Here is a 24,140-nt window from a genome sequence, read left to right as displayed (position 1 = left end):
GGAGCAGGTGTAACCCGCAGCGGAATCCGCACAAAGAATTGACATGCTGCGGAATAAACAACGCAGTGTTTCCACGCGTTTTTTTCTGCAGCATGTGCACTGCGGATTTTGTTTTCCATAGGTTTACATGGTACTGTAAAGTCATGGAAAACTCCTGCGAATCTGCAGCGGCCAATCCACTGCGGTCCCGCAGCAAAATCCGCAACGTGTGCACATACCCTTAGGATGCCCACTCTTTTGCTAAATAAATAAGTCAGACACAGACCGGCGATCAGTATGGTTTAAGCAGATGGGAATGGGCGGTCCTGTAGTGGACAACCCCTTTCATGACTATGACAATGAGGCTGCAGGGCTATTTTATGCCTTACTGGCTTCATGCAGGAGGGATCAAGTAATTTCATTAAGGTGTTGTCTGCTTTCAGACCTATAAAATAACAATCAGAGCGCTAGGTCCTCCTCCCCAGGTCCGGCACTGCATCTACACTGCTGCTCTGGTCTTTGCATTTAGGCTGCAGTTATGATGTGAGGACTACAAATCACATCAGCATCACCACTGAGCCGTGATTGGCCGCAGCTACATGTCGTTACTCCTGCAGCTGATCAAGACCAGAGCAGCAGTGGAGATGCAGGGCTGGACCTGGGGAGAGGGAGTAAGGCTCTGATAGTTCTTTTATAGGCCTGGAACCTTAGGGCCACATACATTTTTAAACCAGATGAACACAAAGATTTCCCCCACAAATAATGATATAAAATAAATTGCTCGGGATCTTGAAGTAATGAATTCTAGCCTTGTTTCGGTTCTTCCCTATCCCAGGCACCCTGAATTCAGGGTATAAGGCGCTGTGTGCCTCCGGCTGGACTCCTCGCTGCCTGCGGGAACACGTCACGCTGCCTGCGGGAACACGTCACGCTCCCCTGGGTCCGCACGTATCACAGACGGCCTCAGGCACAGGGCTGCCTGCCATACAGAAGAGTGTACCCTGCAGCGTCCCAACCACCAGTGCGCGGCCCTGCATCCGCAGCACACAGGCAGTATGGCAGCAGCGCGGGCGGACCAATCAGCGCCCTGCCTGGCCGCACACGGCTCACTCACCCATTCTTCAGGTCCACCCCCACAATCTTCCCGAAGCCCTTGAAGAAACGTTCCACATCGCTCTCCCGAGTGCGGTGACTGAGCCGCCCTATGTAGATCCTCGGCAGTGCCGATGACCGCGACATCCCGGCGCTACACACCGCGTCACTGCTGTCACCCAGTCACCCACTCATTACCCGACATATCATTGGCACCGCGCAGGTCCGGAAGTGGCCGCGAGAGGCGGGCTTGGAGGGGGGGGGGACGCAGGTGCAGCGTGATGACGTATGTCCGGAGGAGGGGTGACTAAAACATGGCTGCCTCCCTGAACGTGGGTGCTGTGGTGGACGCGCTGAAAATACTGATAGCACCGAGAGGTGAGGACTATGTGTCCCAGCATGCGGCGGCGTGCTAGGACTTGTAGTGCCACAGCAGATGAGCGCGACCATTATATAAAAAACCGAGCTATACGAAGTTGTCATTAGCTCCCAGTGTCAGTGCTGTCATTGAGGATGCCGAGGTTGTTTGCTGCTGGGTCCGAGCTTGTCACCTCTCTATTATCTGTCTCCTTTCTGTATCTGTGTTTAATACTGCATCGCCTCCCCCACCAATAGTGCTTCTATACAGCCAGGGCTGGGGAGTCGGAGTCGCTAGAAAATGGACCAACTCCTAAAATACATAATAAATTGTACAAAGCCGACATGAAATAAAATGAGCAACAACCCTGCTGTAACTAAATAATTAAAAAGCAAAAGAGCACTTAAATAACTCGGGGTTCTTAGTAATACGATTTTAATAAAAAATGGCATAAAAGCCATCCCACCGCGTCAAGGTGCCTCTGATCGGGACAGAACCTACACTGTCTAATATTAAAACCTTACCGTGTGTCAGCATTGACTTCAATGTGTGAATAAGGGCAGACAGAAGGACACCAGTCTGGGGAAGCCTTTAAGGCCGGGGTCACACTTGTGAGTTCAATGCAAGAAACATGCATCTGTACTTCTATAGATACTGGCTAGTGACTGATATTTATTACGATGGCTGGACCTTATACGACAAGAAGCTCTTTTCCTTTTTTGTCACATAAATCCTCATAGATTGTAGGCTTGAAAGCAAGGCCTTCACGCCTCTTGTTAGTTGTTGAATTATGTGTCAGAAATGTCTGATATTGTCTGTACATGCACCTTCTAAATTGTAAAATGCTGTGAAATATGTTGGTGCTATGTAAATAAAGATATTTATTGTTGGGGGTCTGCCTATTGGGACCAGTAGTGATTCTGAGAGCACGGTCAGGGACTGCAGAGTCCATTTTGAATGTTGCAGAGGTGCTCATTCTCGGCCTCAGCTCCATTCATTTTCTATGGGACTGCAGGCAATACAGCCAAGCTCTGTATTCGCCTTTCTCCAGCATTCTCAATGACTAGACTTGAGGCCACAAATGCACCTCTCCATTCATGATGGACTCTGCAGTTCCTGACCCCCGTTCTTGGGATTGCTGAAGATGGGAACAGTCTTGTTATTTTGGAGCAACCCTTTAACCCTGCTGTTCTGTTTAGATTTCACATACACTTGTACTGTAAAAATTGTACCAAATAAAGTAAACAAAAATTAAAAAAAAAAAAATTCCCACAGAGAGTACCCCCCTAATGACGAAAAGTCAGGGAGCCTCAAGTCTCAGAATCACACGCTGAATTTTTATAACATTATAGAATTTCAAAAACGGTCATTTTTGACCTAACAGAACAGCAGGGTTAAGTGGACTGAACAATTGGTATCATTATAGTCATTTATTTGTAAATGTGTGTGTTTAAAGAAGAGCCATCTTCTCTCCACACACATCTAGCTTAGTAAGAACTCCCTGTCTTCATTGTGCCATTCTTCCGTTATTCCTCCAAGACATGTTGGAATACATGAACAGCTGGGTGTCACTATTCCTTTGTGGAGGAGGCATGGTCTTCCACAGTCAGACATTGCCAGCACTGATCGGATATTGTCAGCGAATAGGGACATGCCACCACTGGTTAGACTGAATGTATTTCTACTTTTCCAAGAGGAGTAGCAGAGGAACAGAAAAGATAGCTATTTATTTTGGAGCAAGAATATTTCCTTTGCATGTCCTCCTTAAAGCCACACACTACATTAAACCTTTTCTTACCTGGTGCTACGTGTAAGGGCAGCTTTACTTCACATAAATGTAGCTGTCTCTAGTTCTGAACTAAGTGCAAGGAAAACATGGAGCAGTTGTTTAAAACAGCAAAGCGCAACCCCCCCACCCCCCCATCCCCCCATCCCCCCATCCCGCTCTTGTTTCTCAGAGGTGCTATGGGAAATGAAAGTGAAGCCTGATGGGTTTTTATGGGCATCTTCCCCACCTTTCGTTATGCTATTTTTTTCAAAATTTTTTCTAAATTTCTTCCCAATGTGTTACATCTCGGCCTCATAAGGGTAGTTTTTCTATACCTTATTTATTCTCGCACGCTACTAGCTGTTGTCTGAAGCTACTATTAAATCTGTCTCTATTTTATTCTAGAATCTGGATCTAGTGGCCATAACGCTGATAAACGAGCTGCCTTACTCAGCACCTTACAGTTTAATGTGTCTACCCTAGAGGAAGAACTAAAGCAAGTCTCAAAGTGGGAGCCCCTGGTGACTTTACGAGAAAGGGTCTTAACCAATTTCCCATGGTTAAGTGACATTCTGCAATCTCAAGCGGATCAATCATGGAAGTTCACGTCACAAGCCCTGCTGCTCTTGCTTTGTCTTAAGGAGACTATGATCAAATTGGCAAAGTCTTTTCAACCCTCTAAACCCAACCTGAGGACCCCTGAGGCAGCCCCTCCTTTGAGCCCAGATACTCTTAGCATAGCTCAGCAGAGGACTGTCCAATCAGCACTGCAGTTTGTGGTGTCTATGGGAATCTGCCCATATCTTCTACCAGGGATTGGCCTTCCTTTACAGCACCGGTCAGAATTTGGAGCCCTTGTATGCTCGATGGTGTCTTGTGACTTGCCACATGTCCGTACACGTAGGCTGTACATTACATGTATGTGCTTGTTGGAGGTGTCTCGTCATTCTTGTTTAGGAAACCTGTTCTTTACACAGCATTTGGGAGACCTGATGGCCGGGCTTTGTCAGCTCGGGTATTGCCCAACCAAAGGGAACGCTGATGAGGGTGCTAAAGAGAGTTCGAAGGTATGATATCAACTGTTTTACATTTTTTTCTTACATTGGATATACAGAATTGTCTTCACTTTAAAATATAAGTCTGCCAGCATCCTTTGTGTGCTGAATGTAATGGGCACCACATAATGCCAATATAGAAAGCAATGCTTTTGATTCCAGACACACACATAATTTTTCCCCATTTTTTAAATTTGCCGCTTAGAGGTACAACCACATGGGATTATCAGTGAAAGCGATATCTGTACTAAATTGTGGCTTTCGGTGCTGATTTACTGCAAGTTTCATTCTTTGTATTCACAGCATAAATGGACAAGCTTCAATTGCTATCGCCTATCAATTTACGCTGCAAGTTTTCTAAGAATCAATTAAATAAAAAACTTATTCACAATGCTTGTACTGTAACATACAGTGGATTTTCCAGGTGTCAAATATGTATAGAGGATCTGAATGTACCTTTTAAAGCTAATATAGCTGAAAATGGTAGAGGCCAGTTCACCACGTTCAGTTTCAGACACCTAGAAATACAGGGGGGTAATGCCCAATCGAGGGATCTCAGTACTGGGTAAGATCTTTATACGGTTGGTGTTCTTGGGGGGGCTTTTGTACACCTGTGGGTTTTTCACTTATGCTTCTCCAATGGACACTCTCTATACCTACCCTCACTTTGGACTAATTTATGGCCAGACTTTTATTGCTTAAGCCTTACTGGGCGGTACGTGTGAGTAAAGAGATATAGAGGCGGGCATTGCTTTTTGGTCCTTTTTGGGGGTCACGGATCCTTGTTTTTTGGCATTTTTATATGTTATTTAGTCTATATACTGTGGTAACTGCTGCCAACCAAGGATACCGGCACTGATGCTATCTTCTGGAGTTTTCATTTGGTGTCTTATAGTGTGTCATTTTTAATGTATTCTTGTAATAAACTTTGAACTTATGTTTTCTAAACACTCCAGTTGTCCTCTTGTATTGGTACCTAGAAATACAGTGTAGTGCGCACAAGAGCTGAAGGAGCATGGGCAATAGTCATGGTGTCAACTTTTGGCTAGAGGTATGCTTTTCTTGTTTTGTATGTGTTGCTGTTTGTAGAAGTAAGTATGCAAAAGCTGAAGTGTTGTTAACCACAGCAGCCAACTGGAAGTTTGATCTATTGCTAAAATGACACTAGAATTCATTGGCATTACACAAGACTGCATGATCTGCTCCTATCAGCGGTCTCCTGTAGTTCCCATCATTACAAATGCCTCATTGTTTTCTGTAGATCCTGACAGCATGTGAGAGAGGCCAATGCAAGGAGGCTTTCAGAAGACTGATGGATCACTTGTACCAGCCTCTTGTTATCAGAGAGCTGCTCATCTTGCAGGGGGGTCCTAGACAGGTACGTTTATGTTATTACACAATACATTAAGAATTAACATACTAGCCGCTTTACTCACCTTCACCGGGTCCAGCAGTGCGTCTCCACTGCTGGACCCGGGTCTGTTATTGTGTGCAGTACTGACTTCACATTGTCAACAGTGGAGCAAATAAGGGAGCTTAGCAGCTCTGCCTGAGTTAATGGCACGAGCCACTGAGCTCACTGATTGGCTGCAGCGCTGTTGAGAGGATGTCATGTTGTAGAGCGTAACATACATCGGGAGCAGCGACGAGATTCACTTCTAGAATCTGAAAACAGAAAATCCCTATGATTTACATGTAGTTAACTAATTTTCCAGGGTCCTCGTCCTTCTGGTGCTTCAGTCTCCCTGCAGAGAGCTCCAGCACCCTCCTGGTTGCGGCGCCTTACTGGCCAATTGCTGTCGGAAAGATTGATGAGACCTAATGGGGTGCAAGCTGTGGTACGTGGGATCCTGGAAGACGCAGGAGGTTTGTTGAGGCTGAGAGCCAAAATGGAACATATTGCATATGAGCTTTATGACCTGTTGCACCAAAATGGTACATTAGCTAAGACTATAAGGTAAAAGTCCTGCTAGGTACTGTAAGGCTATGTGCACACGTTGCGGATTTGGCCCTGCGGATTCGCAGCAGTTTTCCATGCGTTGTACAGTACCATGTTAACCTATGGAAAACCAAATCTGCAGTGCACATGCTGTGGAAAATTCCGTGCAGAAACGCTGCGGTTTATTTTCCGCAGCATGTCAATTCTTTGTGCAGAATCCGCAGCGTTTTACACCTATTCCATTATAGGAATCCGCAGGTGTAAAAACACTGGTGGAATCCGCAGTAAATCCGCAGGTAAAACGCAGGTCATTTTACCTGCGGATTCTGCAGAATCCACGCGGAAAAATCCGCAATGGAATCCGCAATATGTGCACGTACCCTAACGCTGTGTACTTCTCATTTAATATGCTTTGTATTGCAAGTCCGGACATGTTCATAGCAGATGATGATTTCTGCTACACAAAACAGGGCTGAAGCACTGCTATGTATGGCACAAGCGATCAGAAGATTGCAGCTTAAGTTCTCCTAAGCGGACTATTGAAGCAAGTAAAAAGGTGTTAACCCCTTTCTGACATTTGGCATAATAATATGTCCCTGGGCCTATCTGACTAGGGACGTATTATTACTGCATGGCGATCACCTGCGCACACGGGCTGTGTGTGGCTGATCGGCGCCGGGTGTCAGCTGATTCTGACAGCTGACACCCGACACTGTGCTAGGAGTGGTCACACACCGCTCCTGGCACTTTATCCCCCTAAATGCTGCGATCGAAAGCGATCTCAGCATTCCAGGAGTCGGCAGAGGGATGACAGCTACTCTGCCTTTGGATCGGAGACCTCAGGGTGTGTCACGGGGTCCCGATCATTGCCTTGGCGACCCAATGTCGTCTTGACGACATCCGCGTCACCTGAGCTAGAAAGGTTTCTTTATCACATGTGGGGAAAAAAGGAGGGCACCACTCAAAATCCATAAACACTAAATAGTGAATGGGATCTTCTACAGCATGTTATTGTACGACATAAAAAGACTAAAGAAAAGACACATGCTGAAAAATAGGGATCACCAAGATTAAAAATAAACTTTTTATTTTGTAAACAGCAATGCAAAGAAAAAACATCATTAAAAGCCAAAACTGGTAAATGCACAAGTCATGCCCATGATAAGGCAGTGACACTCCTCCAAACAATTGTTCATAAATGATAGATGGGTTAGAATTTTAGGCATGCATTAAAGAACCCCCAATATACGCAACAGATGATAGGTCTCAATTCTTATAGGGAGCTATCATCTAATATTATCTAACCCCTTTTTTGCCCTACTTTTTACATGCATCCATGTATTCTTTACATCTTTTTGGTTTGATCATCTTCTCTATATTACACTATTATGTATTATAGGACTCATATACCTTGTGCATTTACCAGTTTTGTTTTTAAATGTTTTTAATGTTGTTTTTTGTTTGCATTATTGTTTACCAAATAAAAACGGTTTCTTTTATTTTTATTCTTGGTGATCCCTAAGGTTTCTTTATCATGCGCAGTGCACGATCAGCAACTTTCTCTGTCAGTTCAGAGCTGGCAGTTTCTACGGCATGTTATTTTTTTGGATTCTTACGTCTCAACGTTCTAAACTTCTGTGAAGCACCTGAGGGTTTAAGGTGTTCACCACACATCTCGTTCAGTTCCCTGAGCGGTCTAGTTTCCAAAATGGTGTCACTTGTGAGGGATTTTCATTGTTTAGGCACATCATGGGCTCTCCAAACGTGACATGGCATCCACCAATCATTCCTGGAAATTACGTTCAAAAAGTCAATTGGCGCTCCTTCCCTTCCGAGCTCTGCCGTGCTCCCAAACGATTGGTTTCTCCCTCATATGGAGTATCGGCATGTTCAGAAGAAATTACACAGCAAATTTTGGGGTCCATTTTTTCCTGTTACCACGCACATTTCAAAAATTCCTGTGAAGCCCATTCAGGAGCTAATAAACTTCTTGAATGGGGTTTTGAGCACCTTTAGGGGTGCTGTTTTTTTTAGAATGATGTCATTTTTGGGTATCTTCTGTCATATAGGTGACTCAAAGTGACTTCAAATGTGATGTGTATCAAAAAAGATCAAAAGACAGCACCTCACCTCACGTAATGGTGAAAAGTCAATCTTACATTTTATTCTGCCTCCTCTGGTGACGTTTCGGTCAGAAGACCTTTTTCAAGCAAATGTGATGTGGTCCTTAAAAAAAAAAACAAAAAAAAAAACAAAAACAAAACATTTTGTTGAAAAAATGAGATCACTTGAAACTTGGTAACAAAAAAAAATTGTTCGAAAATTGTGCTGATTTAAAGTATACATGAGAGAAATGTTACTTAAGTATTTTGTGTGACATATCTCTGTGATTTAAGGGTGACACCATCGTGAAGTACAATATGTCATGAAAAAATATTCTCAGAATCACCGGGATCCGTTGAAGCGTGCTAGTTATAACCACATAGTAAATTAACGTGGAAACCACCCTCGGTGGTAAAGGGTTTAAAGAAAATAAAAATATAAATTACATAAAATTTTAAATCGCCCCTCCCCCCTTTGCCCCATTCAAAATACCCCACCCCCACATATTTAGTATCGCTACGTTCAGAAACTACCGATCCATCCAAATCTAAAACTAATTAATCAGATGGTAAACAGCATGAGGGGGGGGGGTGGAATTTAATACGACACAATTATGTTTTGTTTCTTTTTTTTTTTGGTCGCCACAGTAACAGGCGACCAAAACATTATATTAAAATGGAATCAATAAAAGCGTCAGCTCGGCGCGCAATAAATAAACCCTCACTCAGCCGAGATCCCAAAAAATGGAGACACCTACAAGTCCCTGAACCAAATCGCAAGTCAAGAGTGCCAACAATTTTGTCCAGACAATTTGGGGGGTTTTATGTGAAATGATGTCCATTTTCCCTTTTTTTTTTTTCTTTTGATCCAATACACACAATGGAAATAAACGTGTGCAATTGCAATAATTTTCTGGGAAAAATACTTGATTTTCTTGCACAATTTCAAAGGTCAACAATTTTTGGCCATGACTGTATATAAAATATAGTATTTTTTTAATGTAGTGTTTTTTGTGTTTTAGTACAGAACAATACTTTTTAATTTCTTATTTTACAGCTGGTGTAGCAGGGGGGAGAGAGGCTGAAGCTGCTGCCAGCAACTGGAAGAAATGTGATGCGATAGCAAGAGTCTTGGCATCATGCCCTCAGCAGTCAATTACTGTTGAGGAATATTACCATAAAGTATGTCCACAGGTAAGAATATATTTCATAAAACAGAAAAGTGTCATCATTAGTACATCAGGGATGCCAAGGATTTTGTGTTACACTTGGCATATTTGGATAATATAACCAGGGCTGGTTTTAGACAAAGTGGGCAAACATTTAAAATGAGGCCCTAATTGCTCACTTGTTTCACCATGACACTCAAACATATTGATTGTATTTACATTCGCTGAGTTCAGGCCATTCAATGATTGTGATCATCAATATTGAAGTCGTTTGTCTCCTGTTTCCCGGCCTCTTTACACTGGCTAATGAAAAATAATGGGGACAGAATGATCACTAATACAGGGTGGACAATTTATATGGATACACCTGCGTGGGCCATTTATAAAGTTGCATCCAAAATGTCCGATTTCAAAATGGCCACCGTGGTCACCACCCATCTTGAAAAATTATCCCCCTCTCATATACTAATGTGCCACAAACAGGAAGTTATCACCAACCATTCCCATTTTATTTAGGTTTAACCATATACATGGCCCACCCTGGTGTATCCATATAAATGGCCCACCCTGTAGATCAATCTGTCCCCATACAGTATCATGTTATAAGCAGCAGGGCTGTCGAGGTGGAGTCGGTTTCAAATGGACAGACTCCTAACTCCTTACATACAGTATATAATACATTGGGTGCAAGATTTGATGTAATATATATATATATATATATATATATATATATATATATATATATATATTTTTTTTTTTTAATATAATAAGTTAGGAAATGTCCTATAAATGTGTCTGTTCTGTTCCTGATCTAAGGATCTCAGTTTTTAGTTGAGATGAATCTGTGCTGCACTTTATGTACATGCTCAGTAGTGACCAGTGCTGTGGAGTCGGGAGTAGAGGTGAGCGTATTTGATCGGGTCAGGGCTTATTTGGCAAGCTATAGAGCTTACCGAGTAAGCTGCAGAGGGAACCCCGATACCTGAAGCGTGCCGGCTAATCAGCTTTTCGGCTCCGCAGCTGCATGTGTCTCGGCTGTGTGACAGTTACGACACATGCCTGGAGAGCCTCCCACCCCTTTATTACCCTTTACAAGAGAGATTCAAGTGTTCTACCACCCTCTCACTATAATCATGACCTTATACATGGTTTTTACTTTTTATGTGCCTTCATATTTATTAAACATGTTTTTGTAATTGATTTTGGACTCGTACTGCATGTTTTCCATATTCGGACACACATACACGGCACACGTGTGAGTGTGTGTGTGTGTGTGTGTACAGTACCGTTCAAAAGTTTAGAGTCACCCAGATAATTTTGTGTTTTCCATGAAAACTGATACTTTTATTAATCAAATGAGTTGCCAAATGAATTGAAAGTCTAGTCCAGACATTGACAAGGTTCGAAAAAAAGATTTTTCTTTGAAATAATAAGTTTCCTTCAAACTTTGTTTTTGTCAAAGAATGCTCCCTTTACAGCAATTACAGCATTGCAGACTTTTTCATTCTAGCAGTTAATTTGCTGAGGTAATCTGGAGAAATTTCACCCCATGCTTCCAGAAGCCCCTCCCACAAGTTGGTTTGGCTTGATGGGCACTTTTTGCGCACTATACGCTCAAGCTGCTCCCAGAACAGCTCAATGGGGTTGAGATCTGTTGACTGCGCTGGCCACTCCATTACAGATAGAATACCAGCTGCCTGCTTCTTCCCTAAATAGTCCTTGCATAATTTGGAGGTGTGGTTTGGGTCATTGTCCTGTTGTAGAATGAAATTGGCTCCAATCAAGCGCTGTCCACAGGGTGTTGCATGGCATTGCAAAATAGAGTGATAGCCTTCCTTATTCAAAATCCCTTTTACCTTGTACAAATCTCCCACTTTACCAGCACCAAAGCAAACCCAGACCATCACATTACCTCCACCATGCTTGACAGATAGCGTCAGCACTCTTCCAGCATCTTTTCAGTTGTTCTGCGTCTCACAAATGTTCTTCTGTGTGAGCCAAACACCACAAACTTGGATATGTCTGTCCATAACACTTTTTTCCAATCTTCCTCTGTCCAATGTCTGTGTTCTTTGGCCCATATTAATCTTTTCCTTTTATTAGCCAGTCTCAGCTATGCTTTTTCTTTGCCACTCTGTCCTGAAGGCCAGCATCCCAGAGTTGCCTCTTCACTGTAGACGTTGAGACTGGCGTTTTGCGTGTACTATTTAATGAAGCTGCCAGTTGAGGACCTGTGAGGCGTCGATTTCTCAAACTACAGACTAATGTACTTGTTGCTCAGTTGTGCAGCGGGGCCTCCCACTTCTCTTTCTTCTCTAGTTAGAGCCTGTTTGTGCTCTCCTCTGAAGGGAGTAGTACACACCATTGTAGGAACTCTGCAGTTTATTGGCAATGTCTTGCATGGAATAGCCTTCATTTCTAAGAACAAGAATAGACTGTCGAGTTTCACATGAAAGTTCTTTTTTTTCTGGCCATTTTGAGAGTTTAATGAAACCAACAAATGTCACAATGAGTAAGGCGCAACAACCGTTGAAACGCGTTTGATTTTAATGCACTTTAAGCCTGTAACTGTCACTGGTACGAATCACCCGTTTTTGTGTCTATGGATATGAAGATGGACTTTGGATTTATGTGCTTTTAACGAAAATGGAATAAAAGGTATTTTTTATGGACATCACCCACGCTGGACTTCTGCTTTTCCAACAAATGTAATGCTCCAGATTCTCAACTAGCTCAAAGGAAGGTCAGGTTTATAGGTTCTCTATTCAGCCAAACTGTTTTCAGCTGTGCTAACATACCATATATACTCGAGTATAAGCCGACCCGAGTATAAGCCGACCCCCCCTAATTTTGCCACAAAAAACTGGGAAAACTTAATGACTCGAGTATAAGCCTAGGGTGGGAAATGCAGCAGCTACCGGTAAATGTCAAAAGTAAAAATAGATACCAATAAAAGTAAAATTAATTGAGACATCAGTAGGTTAAGTGTTTTTGAATATCCATATTGAATCAGGAGCCCCATATAATGCTCCATGCAGTTCATGATGGCCCCATAAGATGCTCCATATTAAAATATGCCCCATATAATCCTGCATAAAGGTTAATAATGGCCCCATAAGATGCTTCATAGACACATTTGCCCAATATAATGCTGCACAAATGTTGATTATGGCCCCATAAGATGCTCCGTAAAGATATTTGCCCCATATAGTGGTGCACAAACGTTGATTATGGCCCCATACAGACACTTGCCCCATATAGTGCTGCACAATCGTTATGGCCCCATATAATGCTGCACAAACGTTATGGCCCCATATAGTGCTGCACAAACGCTATGGCGCCCATATAGTCCTGCACAAACGCTATGGCGCCCATATAGTGCTGCACAAATGTTATGGCCCCCATATAGTGCTGCACAAATGTTATGGCCCCCATATAGTGCTGCACAAACGTTATGGCCCCATATAGTGCTGCACAAACGTTATGGCCCCCATATAGTGCTGCACAAACGTTATGGCCCCCATATAGTGCTGCACAAACGTTATGGCCCCATATAGTGCTGATCAAACGTTATGGCCCCCATATAGTGCTGATCAAACGTTATGGCCCCCATATAGTTGTGCACAAACGTTATGCCCCCATATAGTGCTGCACAAACGTTATGGCCCATATAGTGCTGCACAAATGTTATGGCCCCCATATAGTGCTGCAAACGTTATGGCCCCCATATAGTGCTGCACAAACGTTATGGCCCCCATATGATGCTCCATACAGACACTTGCCCCATTTGCTGTTGCTGCGATAAAAAAATTAAAAATCACATACTCACCTCTCCGTCACTCAGGCCCCCGGCACTTGCTATATTCACCTACTCCTCCTTCCGGCGCCGCTCCATCTTCAGCGTCTCCTGCACTGACGTTGAGGCAGAGGGCGCGCACTAAACACGTCACCGCGCCCTCTGACCTGAGTGTCACTGCTTAAGAAGGAGCGGCGCCGTAACGAGGAGCAGGTGAATATCGCGCAGCGCTGCGCTCCCCCTCCCCGTTATACTCACCTGCTCCTGGCGCTGTGCAGTCCCTGCTTCCCCACAGATTCTTCCTGTACTGAGCGGTCACCGTTACCGCTCATTACAGTAATGAATATGCGGCTCCACCTCTATGGGAGGTGGAGCCGCATATTCATTACTGTAATGAGCGGTACCATGTGACCGCTCACTACAGGAAGAAGCTACCGGCGCCGGGGAAGCCAGGGACGGGCAGGGACCGCGCCAGGAGCAGGTGAGTATAATTATACAGCCCCCGCTCCCCCTCCCCTGCCGACCCCTGGGTATGACTCGAGTATAAGCCGAGAGGGGGACTTTCAGCACAAAAAAATGGGCTGAAAATCTCGGCTTATACTCGAGTATATACGGTACTTGCACAAGGGTTTTCAAGGGTATTCTAACCATCCATTAGCCTTCTTACACAGTTAGCAAACACAAAGTACTACAAGAACACTGGAGTGATGGTTGTCGGAAATGGGCCTCTATACACCTATGAAGTTATTGCATTACAAACCAGATGTTTGCAGCTAGAATAGTCATTTACCACATTAACAATGTTGGCTTCATCGGAAAAAACTGTGCTTTTCATTAAAAAATAAGGAAATTTCTAAGTGACCCTAAACTTTTGAACGGTAGTGTAAATAATATAAAATATCTCATTTGTGTGTGTAGATATATGCATACACACGTATGCACACACTTATACACAACAAATGCTCATTTGATACATGTGATTCATATAAAGACACAGCGTACACATACACTGCACACTCCAGAGACACTCGCTGCACACAAACCTCAGATACACACACTACTTTATGCTGGAGGGAATGAGGTGTTCCACACTATCTGCTGCTCCTGCTCCCAGCAGCACTCTCCCAGCAGGAACCTCCCTTCCCATTCCTCTGCTAGGACTGCTGACAAGAGCAGGAGGAACTGACAGCAGGACAGGAGCCATTTTCACCAGGAGCAGCACACACAGTAGTACACAGTGCTGTACTACTTATCTGACAGCTCAGGTTGGTAGGTGCCGAGTCTCTAGCTCTCAGAAGCGCCATGTAGGAGTACAGGAGCACTGGCCAATGAATGCTTGCATCATTCTGATGGGTCAGGTTCAGTGGCCGCTGCTCTTGTCCTTCACTGCATGCTCCTTTTTCAATGTCAGGCCCTCACCAAAGGTCAGCCTGACATTCCCAGAACACATGGCCTGTGATGACATCACGGTCACATGATCGTGATATAACTACAGGTCCTCAACCAGTCTCCACATCAGAAGCTTCACTGATAATGCTATTGTTAGTGAAGTTTCTGCTGTAGACGCTGGGGGACCCCCAAGGGAGTGGGGGCCCTATGCAGCTGCTAGTCTATCCCACCCTTATGCCTGCCCTGAATATAACTAACATCTGCCCCGGTTTCTACTTCGGCTGCTAGGTGGTATTATGCCATTGTTGCTGGTGATGCTTGGCAGCCTAAATCCTATTTTGTTTCTGGGACCTGTGTCTGTGGCCAGTCTAGAAGCTACAGGTTTAACCCTAGAAAACAAATTTAATATCCGATGTCACCACTGGGTGGGGCTGTTAAAGTACAAACCCCTGAGTGCCAGTTCCCACTGTAGTCAGTGTTTGTGCTACCTGCCTTTAACTGTTTGTTGCGCATCTGGTGTGTCTTCATAACGGCTTGACATTTGACTACCCACTAGCTTTACGATTATTGTCCTTAACCTGACCTCTTGGCAGTGACCCTGTTTGTTGACCATTCCTGCCTGTGGGTCTCTCTTCCGCATGGCAGCCCTTTGTGGTAGCAATCCATTGGATCCTAATGTAAAATGGGGAAGAGCACCCCATAATGTATCTCAGCCGAAAGTTGTCATCCTGCGAGAAAAACTACTCCATAGTGGAGAAGGAATGTTTAGCCATCAAGTTGGCGTTGGACTCTCTAAGGGTACTACCTCTTGGGCAGGAAGTTCAGACTGGTGTCAGACCCTGCCCCACTGAAGTGGATGAGGGAGAAAAAAGGAAACCATGCCCGAGTAACCAGTTGGTTCCTAGCACTTCAGGATTTTAACTTCCATGTGGAGCAAAGGTCAGGGAAACTGCATGACAATGCTGATGCTCTGTCGAGGATCCACTGTTTGTTGGCAGAAGGTGCCAAGCCCCCCGGCTTTGGGCATAGGGGGAGGGTATGTAAGTTGGCCGCTGGATGAGTCCTGGATGGGAGATATGTGTCATTGCAGCTATTAGCTGCAGTGATGTGAGGTCAGAAGTGTACTCCAGCACGTATTGTGCTAAGAGAGTTAGTTGGCCGAGTTTTACAAGCGGTCATAAGAGATAGGTGGGAATGACGGCTCACATATCCCCACTCCAGGGGTGTGGTTTGGCAGATAAAATGGAGGCCAGTTGCCTCATTCAGTGTCTGTGGCTGTAGTGTGGAGACCTCGATTGTGCGTGTGCTAAAGACACTGACCTGTGCGGGCTGACCTGCAGTACTATATGGACTGTTTATCTTCTGTTTGTTTCTAAGTTGTGCCGGAAAAGGCTGTTAGTTTGTTTGTTTTTTTTCTAATCAGAGCAGTTTATGCCATTTGAATAAACTTGCTTGGAAATTACAGTAAAACTGCTTCTTGTGCCTGCCTCAACTGCAGCCAAGTGAGTACGGATCCCTACACCCTGTACAGGGGTTAAAGTGTGTTGAGGTTTCTCTGGAATGTGCCAGACGGAGTGGCTTGTGCCAAGTCTGTCTGACGTAGCCCTTTTGAGCCTGTTGCCTCAGACAGACATGACAGTTATGTTGTAAAGTGCTTCAGAATATGTGAGTTTTTATTTAAAAAAAACAACATTTCTCAGTCTCCCATGGCAGCACCACGGAGAGAGGGGATCTGCCCTTTAGGGACAGGAAACCTACAGATAAAAGGGCGGTACCTCTCCCTCGCATCAGTTGGTTTCCTGTCCCTGACTGGGAACCTTCAGTGTGGTACCTGCACGAAGATGTCGTCTGATGAAGATACAGGACCGGGGCCGGCCAGTTGGAATCCGGCAGCGAGGAGGCTCCTGCTGCGGTTGGTACGGTGCCTGAGGCCTCCACCGCTGGAACCGATTGGATCGTCAGGGTGAGCGGGGGGAGCATTTCCGCTGCTCCGGAGAGGAGATAGGGGCTCTCAGGATCCCGGGGAGTGCTCTTTGGAAGGTGCACAAAGATGGCCGCCACTCCGGAAGCAGAACGGAACTTCTGTGTCCCTGAGGCACGTGCATTCGCAGTGAGAACGCTCCCCTACTGACACGGCACAGGAGGATGGGCGGGACCGGAAACGCTGGATGTGGCGGCAGATTCAAAAGGAGGGGGGGAGTTGAGACATTCTTGCTGTACACAATCCCCTGTGAACCATGGAGGACAGCGATAACCAGCAAGACCTGGAACAGCAGCCTAGGCAGCAGCAGCACCACCACAAACAGCAATTGGATGTTCCAAAAGACGATTACAAGCGAAGTCGGTCCAGTAGCCACTGTACGCAGCGCAGCAGATCTGCTGCAGTTAGCAAGTCACCATCCCTGGATCTACCTCCGCAACAACCTATCCCCCCTCCAGAACCGGTACCTGCGTCCGCATCTAAATGGTGAGTGATCATCGAGAAAGTTCACCATTGTAATAGGGTTCCTTTTTCTTCCCTTACTAGGGAAAGAAGAGATCGGAGAAAAATGAAAAACAGATGCTGTCCAAGCTTTACTGGAATCCTGGAACAAAAAGCTTTGTAACTCCTGTATACAACAACTGTTGTGAGGAAACCCTGGATTTTGCCTCTGAACTAAAATCTATAATCAGATCAGAAGTCCAGAGTGCTTTTGCATCCCTTAGTAAAGGGGAAAAAATAAAGAAAAAGGCAGCAGTATATTCACAATCTGACCCCTCCACTATAGGAGACGCTGACTCAGATAGATCAGATTTCTCCTCATCTTCTTCGGACGAAGAATCAGGTCGCCACTGCTTTCCCTTAGATGAAGTAGATGCCCTAGTAAAAGCTGTGAGGTCTACTATGGGAGTAGCAGACCCTCGTCCTGATAGAACTGCGTAGGATATAATGTTTGGGGGATTGGGACAGAAAAAACGGAGGGCATTTCCCTTAAACCTGAGTTTCCAAACCCTAATAAAAAAGGAATGGGAAAAACCAGGCAGAAAAAACTCCTCAGTACCTTAAAGAAAAAAAAAAAAATTTGCCCTCCCCTTTCAGGACATGGGTACACTTAAAGGGAACCTGTCACCCCGGTTTTTCATTCGGAGATAAAAATACAGCTACATAGGGCATGAGCTGTGCTTTACTCTGTGAATCTCCCAACGGCCGTCACTCTTCTCTTCTGGGGATGTGGTCGCCGCCCCCTTCGCGCTGTTTCTTCTTAAATCCTGCGCCTGCGCTGTGCGTGCCTGCCTGTGACAGGCGCAGTCTTCATTGTCCGTCATAGGTCAGATGCAGGGTGCCTGACTGCGCCTGTGCGGGAAGTGCGGCCACCCTGTTGCTGAATCCCCGCCCCGCACTGTGTTATTCATTATGCACAGTGCGGGGCTGGGGTTCCTGGGCATGCGCACTGCGCTGTTCAGACGCTCCACCGGTCCCCCGCCTTCCAGCGTTGCCGTAATATACAGGTTTCCTTGCCAGCGTTTGGAATGAAGCAGCCGCAAATAACAACGCTGGAAGGCGGGGGAGCGTCTGAGCTGGGGAGCGTCTGAACAGCGCAGTGCACATGCCCAGGAACCCCAGCCCCGCACTGTGCATAATGAATAACACAGTGCGGGGCGGGGATTCAGCAACAGGGTGGCCGCACTGCCCGCACAGGCGCAGTCAGGCACCCTGCATCTGACCTATGACGGACAATGAAGACTGCGCCTGTCCCAGGCAGGCACGCACAGCGCAGGCGCCGGATTTAAGAAGAAACAGCGCAAAGGGGGCGGCGACCACATCCCCAGAAGAGAAGAGTGACGGCCGTTGGGAGATTCACAGAGGAGGCTTCGGACCGCCTCCAGGTCTGCAGACAGGTAGTTAGAGCAAATTTTAAAACGCTTAATTGAGGGAATAACGGAATCAAAAACTAAAAGAGCCACCTTGTTAGACTGCAGCATTACTGCTACACAAGGTGGCTCTTTTAGTTTATAACGGCTGGAGGGGGTGACAGTGGCCCTTTAAAAAGTAGGAAACCAGTTACTGCTAAGGCATATTGGAAAACCTGGAAAAAGTTCCTATCTCCAGAGTAAAAGTTCAGGATGGCGCTTCAATTTGTAAAATACTCGAATTCCTACAAAAAGGCCTGGAACAAGGCCTAGCAGTCCGTACTTTAAAAGTACAGGTGGCAGCTTTAGGTACACTCTACAATCAGGACATTGCAGGCAACCCATGGATAACAAGGTTCATTAAAGCTACAACAAGATCTAAACCTTTAGTCAGTCAAAAGCTACCATCGTGGGATCTAAATCTAGTCCTATCCGCTCTAACAAGTCCCCCATTTGAGCCCATAGAGACAGTTCCCTTTAAGATCTTATCCTTAAAGACCATTCTCCTTTGATTTTGCTTTCATGTTCCTTTATGTTGTACCCCTATTTCTTGCTAGCCTATATTTTTAGGATAAGAAGGGAGTATGATTGCTGGATCCGTCTACATAGGTAATGCTTGTAGAACGTTTATCTATTTACTATTTAGATATATTGGTAATCTGCAGCTAAATGGTGTATATGTCATTAGTGGTTGCAATAGCTATAGGGACAAAATAAAGGTTTATTCTTCCTGCAGCTGTTCTCTTCCAGTTATTGGGAAGGTGCAGGGAGCCGTTACAGTCAGTGCCCATTACACAGTGAGCATTGCTGTAATCGCTCCCCTACACATTGATTTCAAGTCTGCTCTGTACACTGTACCCACACCGCAGAGCAAGCTGTCAATCAAAGTGCCAGGAGTGATTACAGCTTGCTGTGTAGAGGGCTGTGACTGTACAAGCCCGCTGTACTGCCCCATGACTGGCAGCGAACGGCTGTAGGGAGAATATAACTTTTTTTTTCTCTCTGTATCCACGCTTCCAGTAAACCTGCCAGACATGATTTTAATGTTATTTACCAGCAGATTACCACTATATCTGTAGGCATTCTTCTTTTTTTTAAAGGGTTTTGTTCTCAACATTTACAGTTGTCATCTATACATAGGATAGATGATAATCTGGGCCGCTGGGGGTCAAACCGCTGAGCCCAACATTTTTTGATAACATGAAGGGATCCATCAGACTAGATCAGTGGCCGCACATGTGTATCCGCTGCTCTGTTCATTTTCCTTTGATTAGGTGATAAATTTAAAATGTTTGTTCACCACCTGGACACTGCCATTTTACATAAAGTAATCACACTTAACAGCTACTGGTCCAGTGACATTAGTGATTGGTCTCCTGGGGCTCATGTGCCATATTCACAGTCCGCTGTTAGGCTCCTGCATTCTCTCTACTTCCGTTTGTCTGAGGTTGGAACAAAGGATGTGCGAGTGCGGCTGCTGATTGGCTGCAGGGCTTACGTGACATAATACCTCTCGCATGAAGGAGATAGCCATTTAACAAATTTTCTTTGTTTTTGAAAGCAAAATTACAATCATTTTGTCTTTTTACAGAAGAAAATGTATGTCGCACTATGATGTACTACATTATTCGCTGTAAAGTAATATTACCAACGTAAGTTTTCACCTTTCTTTAGATTCTAGATTTGCTTCATATCCAAAACTCTTTGACAGCACGACAGTTCCAAAGAGTTGCCACTGAAACCTTTCTGACGATAAGTCGGGATCAGCCTCAACTAGCAGAGACCTATTTAATTCTACCTATGCTGAAACCTTTACTGTATTGTACCTCGACAGAAGGTGAGAGCCATTCAGCCAGACTGGAGGAGTGCTGTATCCCAACCTAGCCTTATGCAATTTAGCATGCAGCAAAATGGAGTGACAACCACATTTATACCTGGAGTACTTGTCATAGATTTGGAGGCTTCTGGATCATTGGTTTCAGAATTATGATTTATGATTAATGAGGAACTAAACTTTCAATTTATTTTCTTTATTGTGTCCAGCATGGAAAGCTTTGAAAGTTTGTAATTCACATCATTAGATTATTTGGCTTGTTTACTGTTCAATAATATGATCAAAGTGGCCTCCAATCGCTTAGCTTTCTCCAGACTTGTGCAACATCCATACTTATATTTCATGTCTACGTAATCACTATACGGATTCTGTGGAAGGGGGCAGCATCTGAAGAGTAAAGTGTTCTTGCTCCCAAGCAATGTAATGCTCTGACTTGTGTTCTCATCTCAGCACTTTGCTGTTAGCTGTTATCTGCCTTTCGACCTCACATTGAGTGAAAGATGCCGGCACAACAAGAGGGGAGATCATCTCAGGTTTATCCAGCGCTCCTCTCTTGCTGCATCTCTCCACCTTCGCAGACAGACTGTATAGCAATTATAAAGACACAGAATATAGATCATGCAGAAGCCTTGGTATTGGATGGCACTTTGATCATATTTTTGAACATGAAAGAAGCCAAATGAAGTTAATTAAAAGCTTTCATATCTTTCCATGCTGGACACCTTTACGAAAAAAAATTAAATTACCGTACTTATTATTGAGGACCTCTCTATTGCACATTTTTCATGACACCCATAGTCCACACTGATCCTCTAAGACTAGCAAAACATCCTGTTGCAGTCTTAGACGATCAGTAAAAAGTTATTTCTATCTTGATTCCTATGACCAAGATGAGTGACATCTTTTCTTATATATGGTGGGTACGGAAAGTATTCAGACCCCTTTAAATTTTCCACTCTTTGTTTCATTGCAGCCATTTGGTAAATTCAAAAAAGTTCCTTTTTTCACATTTATGTACATTCTGCACCCCATCTTGACTGAAAAAATAGAAATGTAGACATTTTTGTAAATGTAATAAAAAAAACAACTGAAATATCATATGGTCATAAGTATTCAGACCTTTTGCTCAGACACTCATATTTAAATAACATTCTGTCCATTTCCTTGTGATCATCCATGAGATGGTTCTACTCCTTCATTGGAGTCCAGCTGTGTTTAATTAAACTGATAGCACTTGATATGGAAAGGCACATACCTGTCTATATAAGACCTCACAGCTCACAGTGCATGTCAGACCAAATGAGAATCATGAGGTCAAAGGAACTGGCCAAGGAGCTCAGAGACAGAATTGTGGCAAGGCACAGATCTGGCCAAGGTTACAACAGAATTTCTGCAGTACTCAAGGTTCCTAAGAGCACAGTGGCCTCCATAATCCTTAAATGGAAGAAGTTTGGGACCACCAGAAGTCTTCCTGGACCTGGCCGTCCAGCCAAACTGAGCAATCGTTGGAGAAGAGCCTTTGTGAGAGAGGTAAAGAAGAACCCCAAGATCACTGTGGCTGAGCTCCAGAGATGCAGTAGGGAGATGGGAGAAAGTTCCACAAATTCAACTATCACTGCAGCCCTCCACCAGTAGGGCCTTTAAGGCAGAGTGGCCCTATGGAAGCCTCTCCTCATTGCGAGACATATGAAAGCCTGCACAGAGTTTGCTAAAAAACACATGAAGGACTCCCAGACTATGAGAAATAAGATTCTCTGGTCTGATGAGACGAAGATAGACCTTTTTGGTGATCATTTCTAAGTGGTATGTATAGAGAAAACCAAGCACTGCTCATCACCTGCCCAATATAATCCCAACAGTGAAACATGGTGGTGGCAGCATCATGCTATGGGGGTGTTTTTCAGCTGCAGGGACAGGATGACTGGTTGTCATTGAAGAAAACATGAATGCGGCCAAGTGCAGTGATATTCTAGATGAAAACCTCTTCCAGAGTACTCTGGACCTCAGACTTGGCCGAAGGTTCACCTTCCTACAAGACAATGACCCTAAGCACACAGCTAAAATAACAAAGGAGTGACTTCAGAACAACTCTGTGACCATTCTAAACTGGCCCAGCCAGAGCCCTGACCTAAATCGAATTGAGCATCTCTGGGGAGACCTGAAAATGGCTGTCCACCAGTGTTCACCATCCAACCTGAGGGAACTGGGGAGGATCTGCAAGGAAGAATGGCAGAGGATCCCCCCAATCCAGGTGTGAGAAATTTGTTGCATCATTCCAAGAAGACTCATGGCTGTACTATCTCAAAAGGGTGCCTCTACTCAATACTGAGCAAAGGGTCTGAATACTTACGACCATGTGATATTTCAGTTTTTCTTTTTAATACATTTGCAATAATTACTATATTTCTGTGGTTTTTTTTCAGTCAAGATGGACTGCAGAGTGTACATTGATTTTTAATGTGAAAAAATGAACTTTTTTGAATTTACCAAATGGCTGCAATGAAACAGAGTGAAAAATGAAAAGGGGTCTGAATACTTTCCGTACCCACTGTAGATGGAGGGCTTTTCATCTCCCCTGTATTCTTGATAATGTACAGTGGTCCCAAGCAGTGTGTCTCTATTATACCCAAGGGCCCTAATTTATCATATGGAAAGGGGTTGGCTAAAGCAGATGATTAGTTTAAGTGAGTATTGGAATTTGTTGTGATTTGCCTTGCCTTTTAATCTAATTTCAGAGAAGTGTCCAGCCTCTGGAGAGACTCTGCTGTCTGAATCGGTTCTGTCACAGTGTATTGAGGACATTGTTAAGGTGAGCAGTAGCCATTATTATATACTTTTAGTCTGCTGCTCATCCTGCTGCTCTCAGATGCAGTAGCTGTAGCAGATTCTCTTTAAATGATTTTAATTGAGTCTGTTGTTTCTGTGAATATTTATACTTTTGAATAAACCTTTTGTTTCACTTTGCATGTGTTGGATGTACCGTCTCTGTTTAAGGTTTATTTGTTCTTTATTGTGTATATCTAATATATAAAGCTGAATGTGTGTATGTGTGTATGTATGTATGTATGTGTGTGTGTATGTCCGGGATTGGCATCTGAACCGTCGCAGCTACAGCCACAAAATTTTCCACAGTCACACGTCTGGACCCCGAGAGCGTCATAGGCTATGTTGTGAGGTGAAATTTTAACTCCGCGCGTTCCAATTCACCAAACAATTTTGCCCCTATCTACATAATGGGGAAAAAGTGAAGGGAAAAGTGTTGGAGGAAAATTGACAGCTGCCAGATGTGAACAATGGGGACTTAAAGAATGAGAGCGATGGCGCCAAAGAGTATATACCGTACAGTTGCTAAGGTGGGGCCCCGACATGGGATACTCACCACACACGGGGATATGAACACATACACAAAATGCGCCACACACTACCACGTGCTTGAACACATATACCACCCTCAGCACACATTTCACCACACACACACCAACCTCGCCACATAAAAGTCGAAACACAAAAGTCACCACTCAAAACTCGCCACGCGCAAAACTCGCTACATGCAAAACTCGCCATATACAAAACTAGGCTCACGCAAAACTCACCACACGTGCAAAACTCACCTCATGGAAAACTCACCTCATGCAAAACTTGCACACACAGAAAAATTGCCACATGTACAAAAGTTGCACCACATGCAAAAGTTGCCTCACACAAAACTTGCACATACTCAAAACGCACCACACATAAAACTCGCCACGCGCAAAATTCGCCATGCAC

The 24,140-nt window shown here is 44.4% G+C and overlaps 2 protein-coding genes across 3 annotated transcripts in view; one reads left to right on the top strand and one right to left on the bottom strand.

Annotated features, from left to right (window-relative positions):
* Positions 1 to 1,227, bottom strand: part of LOC143815933 (uncharacterized) — a 61,201-nt gene extending 59,974 nt beyond the window's left edge. Inside the window, exon 1 of one of the 2 annotated variants that reach the window (XM_077295727.1) lies at positions 1,094 to 1,227. In XM_077295727.1, the coding sequence (XP_077151842.1) occupies positions 1,094 to 1,218 (125 nt within the window). In that variant the 5' untranslated portion in view covers positions 1,219 to 1,227. Of the gene's footprint in view, positions 1 to 788; positions 866 to 1,093 lie in introns of those variants that run through there. The other variant, XM_077295728.1, reaches the window with a different exon arrangement.
* Positions 1,228 to 1,326: 99 nt separating this feature from the next.
* The window catches only part of TANGO6 (transport and golgi organization 6 homolog), a 95,530-nt gene continuing 72,716 nt past the window's right edge, over positions 1,327 to 24,140 (top strand). The window contains exons 1-7 of the mRNA XM_077295726.1: positions 1,327 to 1,449; positions 3,603 to 4,264; positions 5,514 to 5,630; positions 5,968 to 6,118; positions 9,351 to 9,487; positions 20,213 to 20,375; positions 23,108 to 23,181. Of these exons, the coding sequence (XP_077151841.1) occupies positions 1,386 to 1,449; positions 3,603 to 4,264; positions 5,514 to 5,630; positions 5,968 to 6,118; positions 9,351 to 9,487; positions 20,213 to 20,375; positions 23,108 to 23,181 (1,368 nt within the window). The 5' untranslated portion in view covers positions 1,327 to 1,385. The remainder of the gene's footprint in view (positions 1,450 to 3,602; positions 4,265 to 5,513; positions 5,631 to 5,967; positions 6,119 to 9,350; positions 9,488 to 20,212; positions 20,376 to 23,107; positions 23,182 to 24,140) is intronic.

This window comes from Ranitomeya variabilis, chromosome 3, assembly GCF_051348905.1.
Source record: "Ranitomeya variabilis isolate aRanVar5 chromosome 3, aRanVar5.hap1, whole genome shotgun sequence".
NCBI lineage: Eukaryota > Metazoa > Chordata > Amphibia > Anura > Dendrobatidae > Ranitomeya > Ranitomeya variabilis.
Note: the sequence above shows the minus strand (reverse complement) of the source record. Positions and strands in the feature narration are given on the sequence as shown.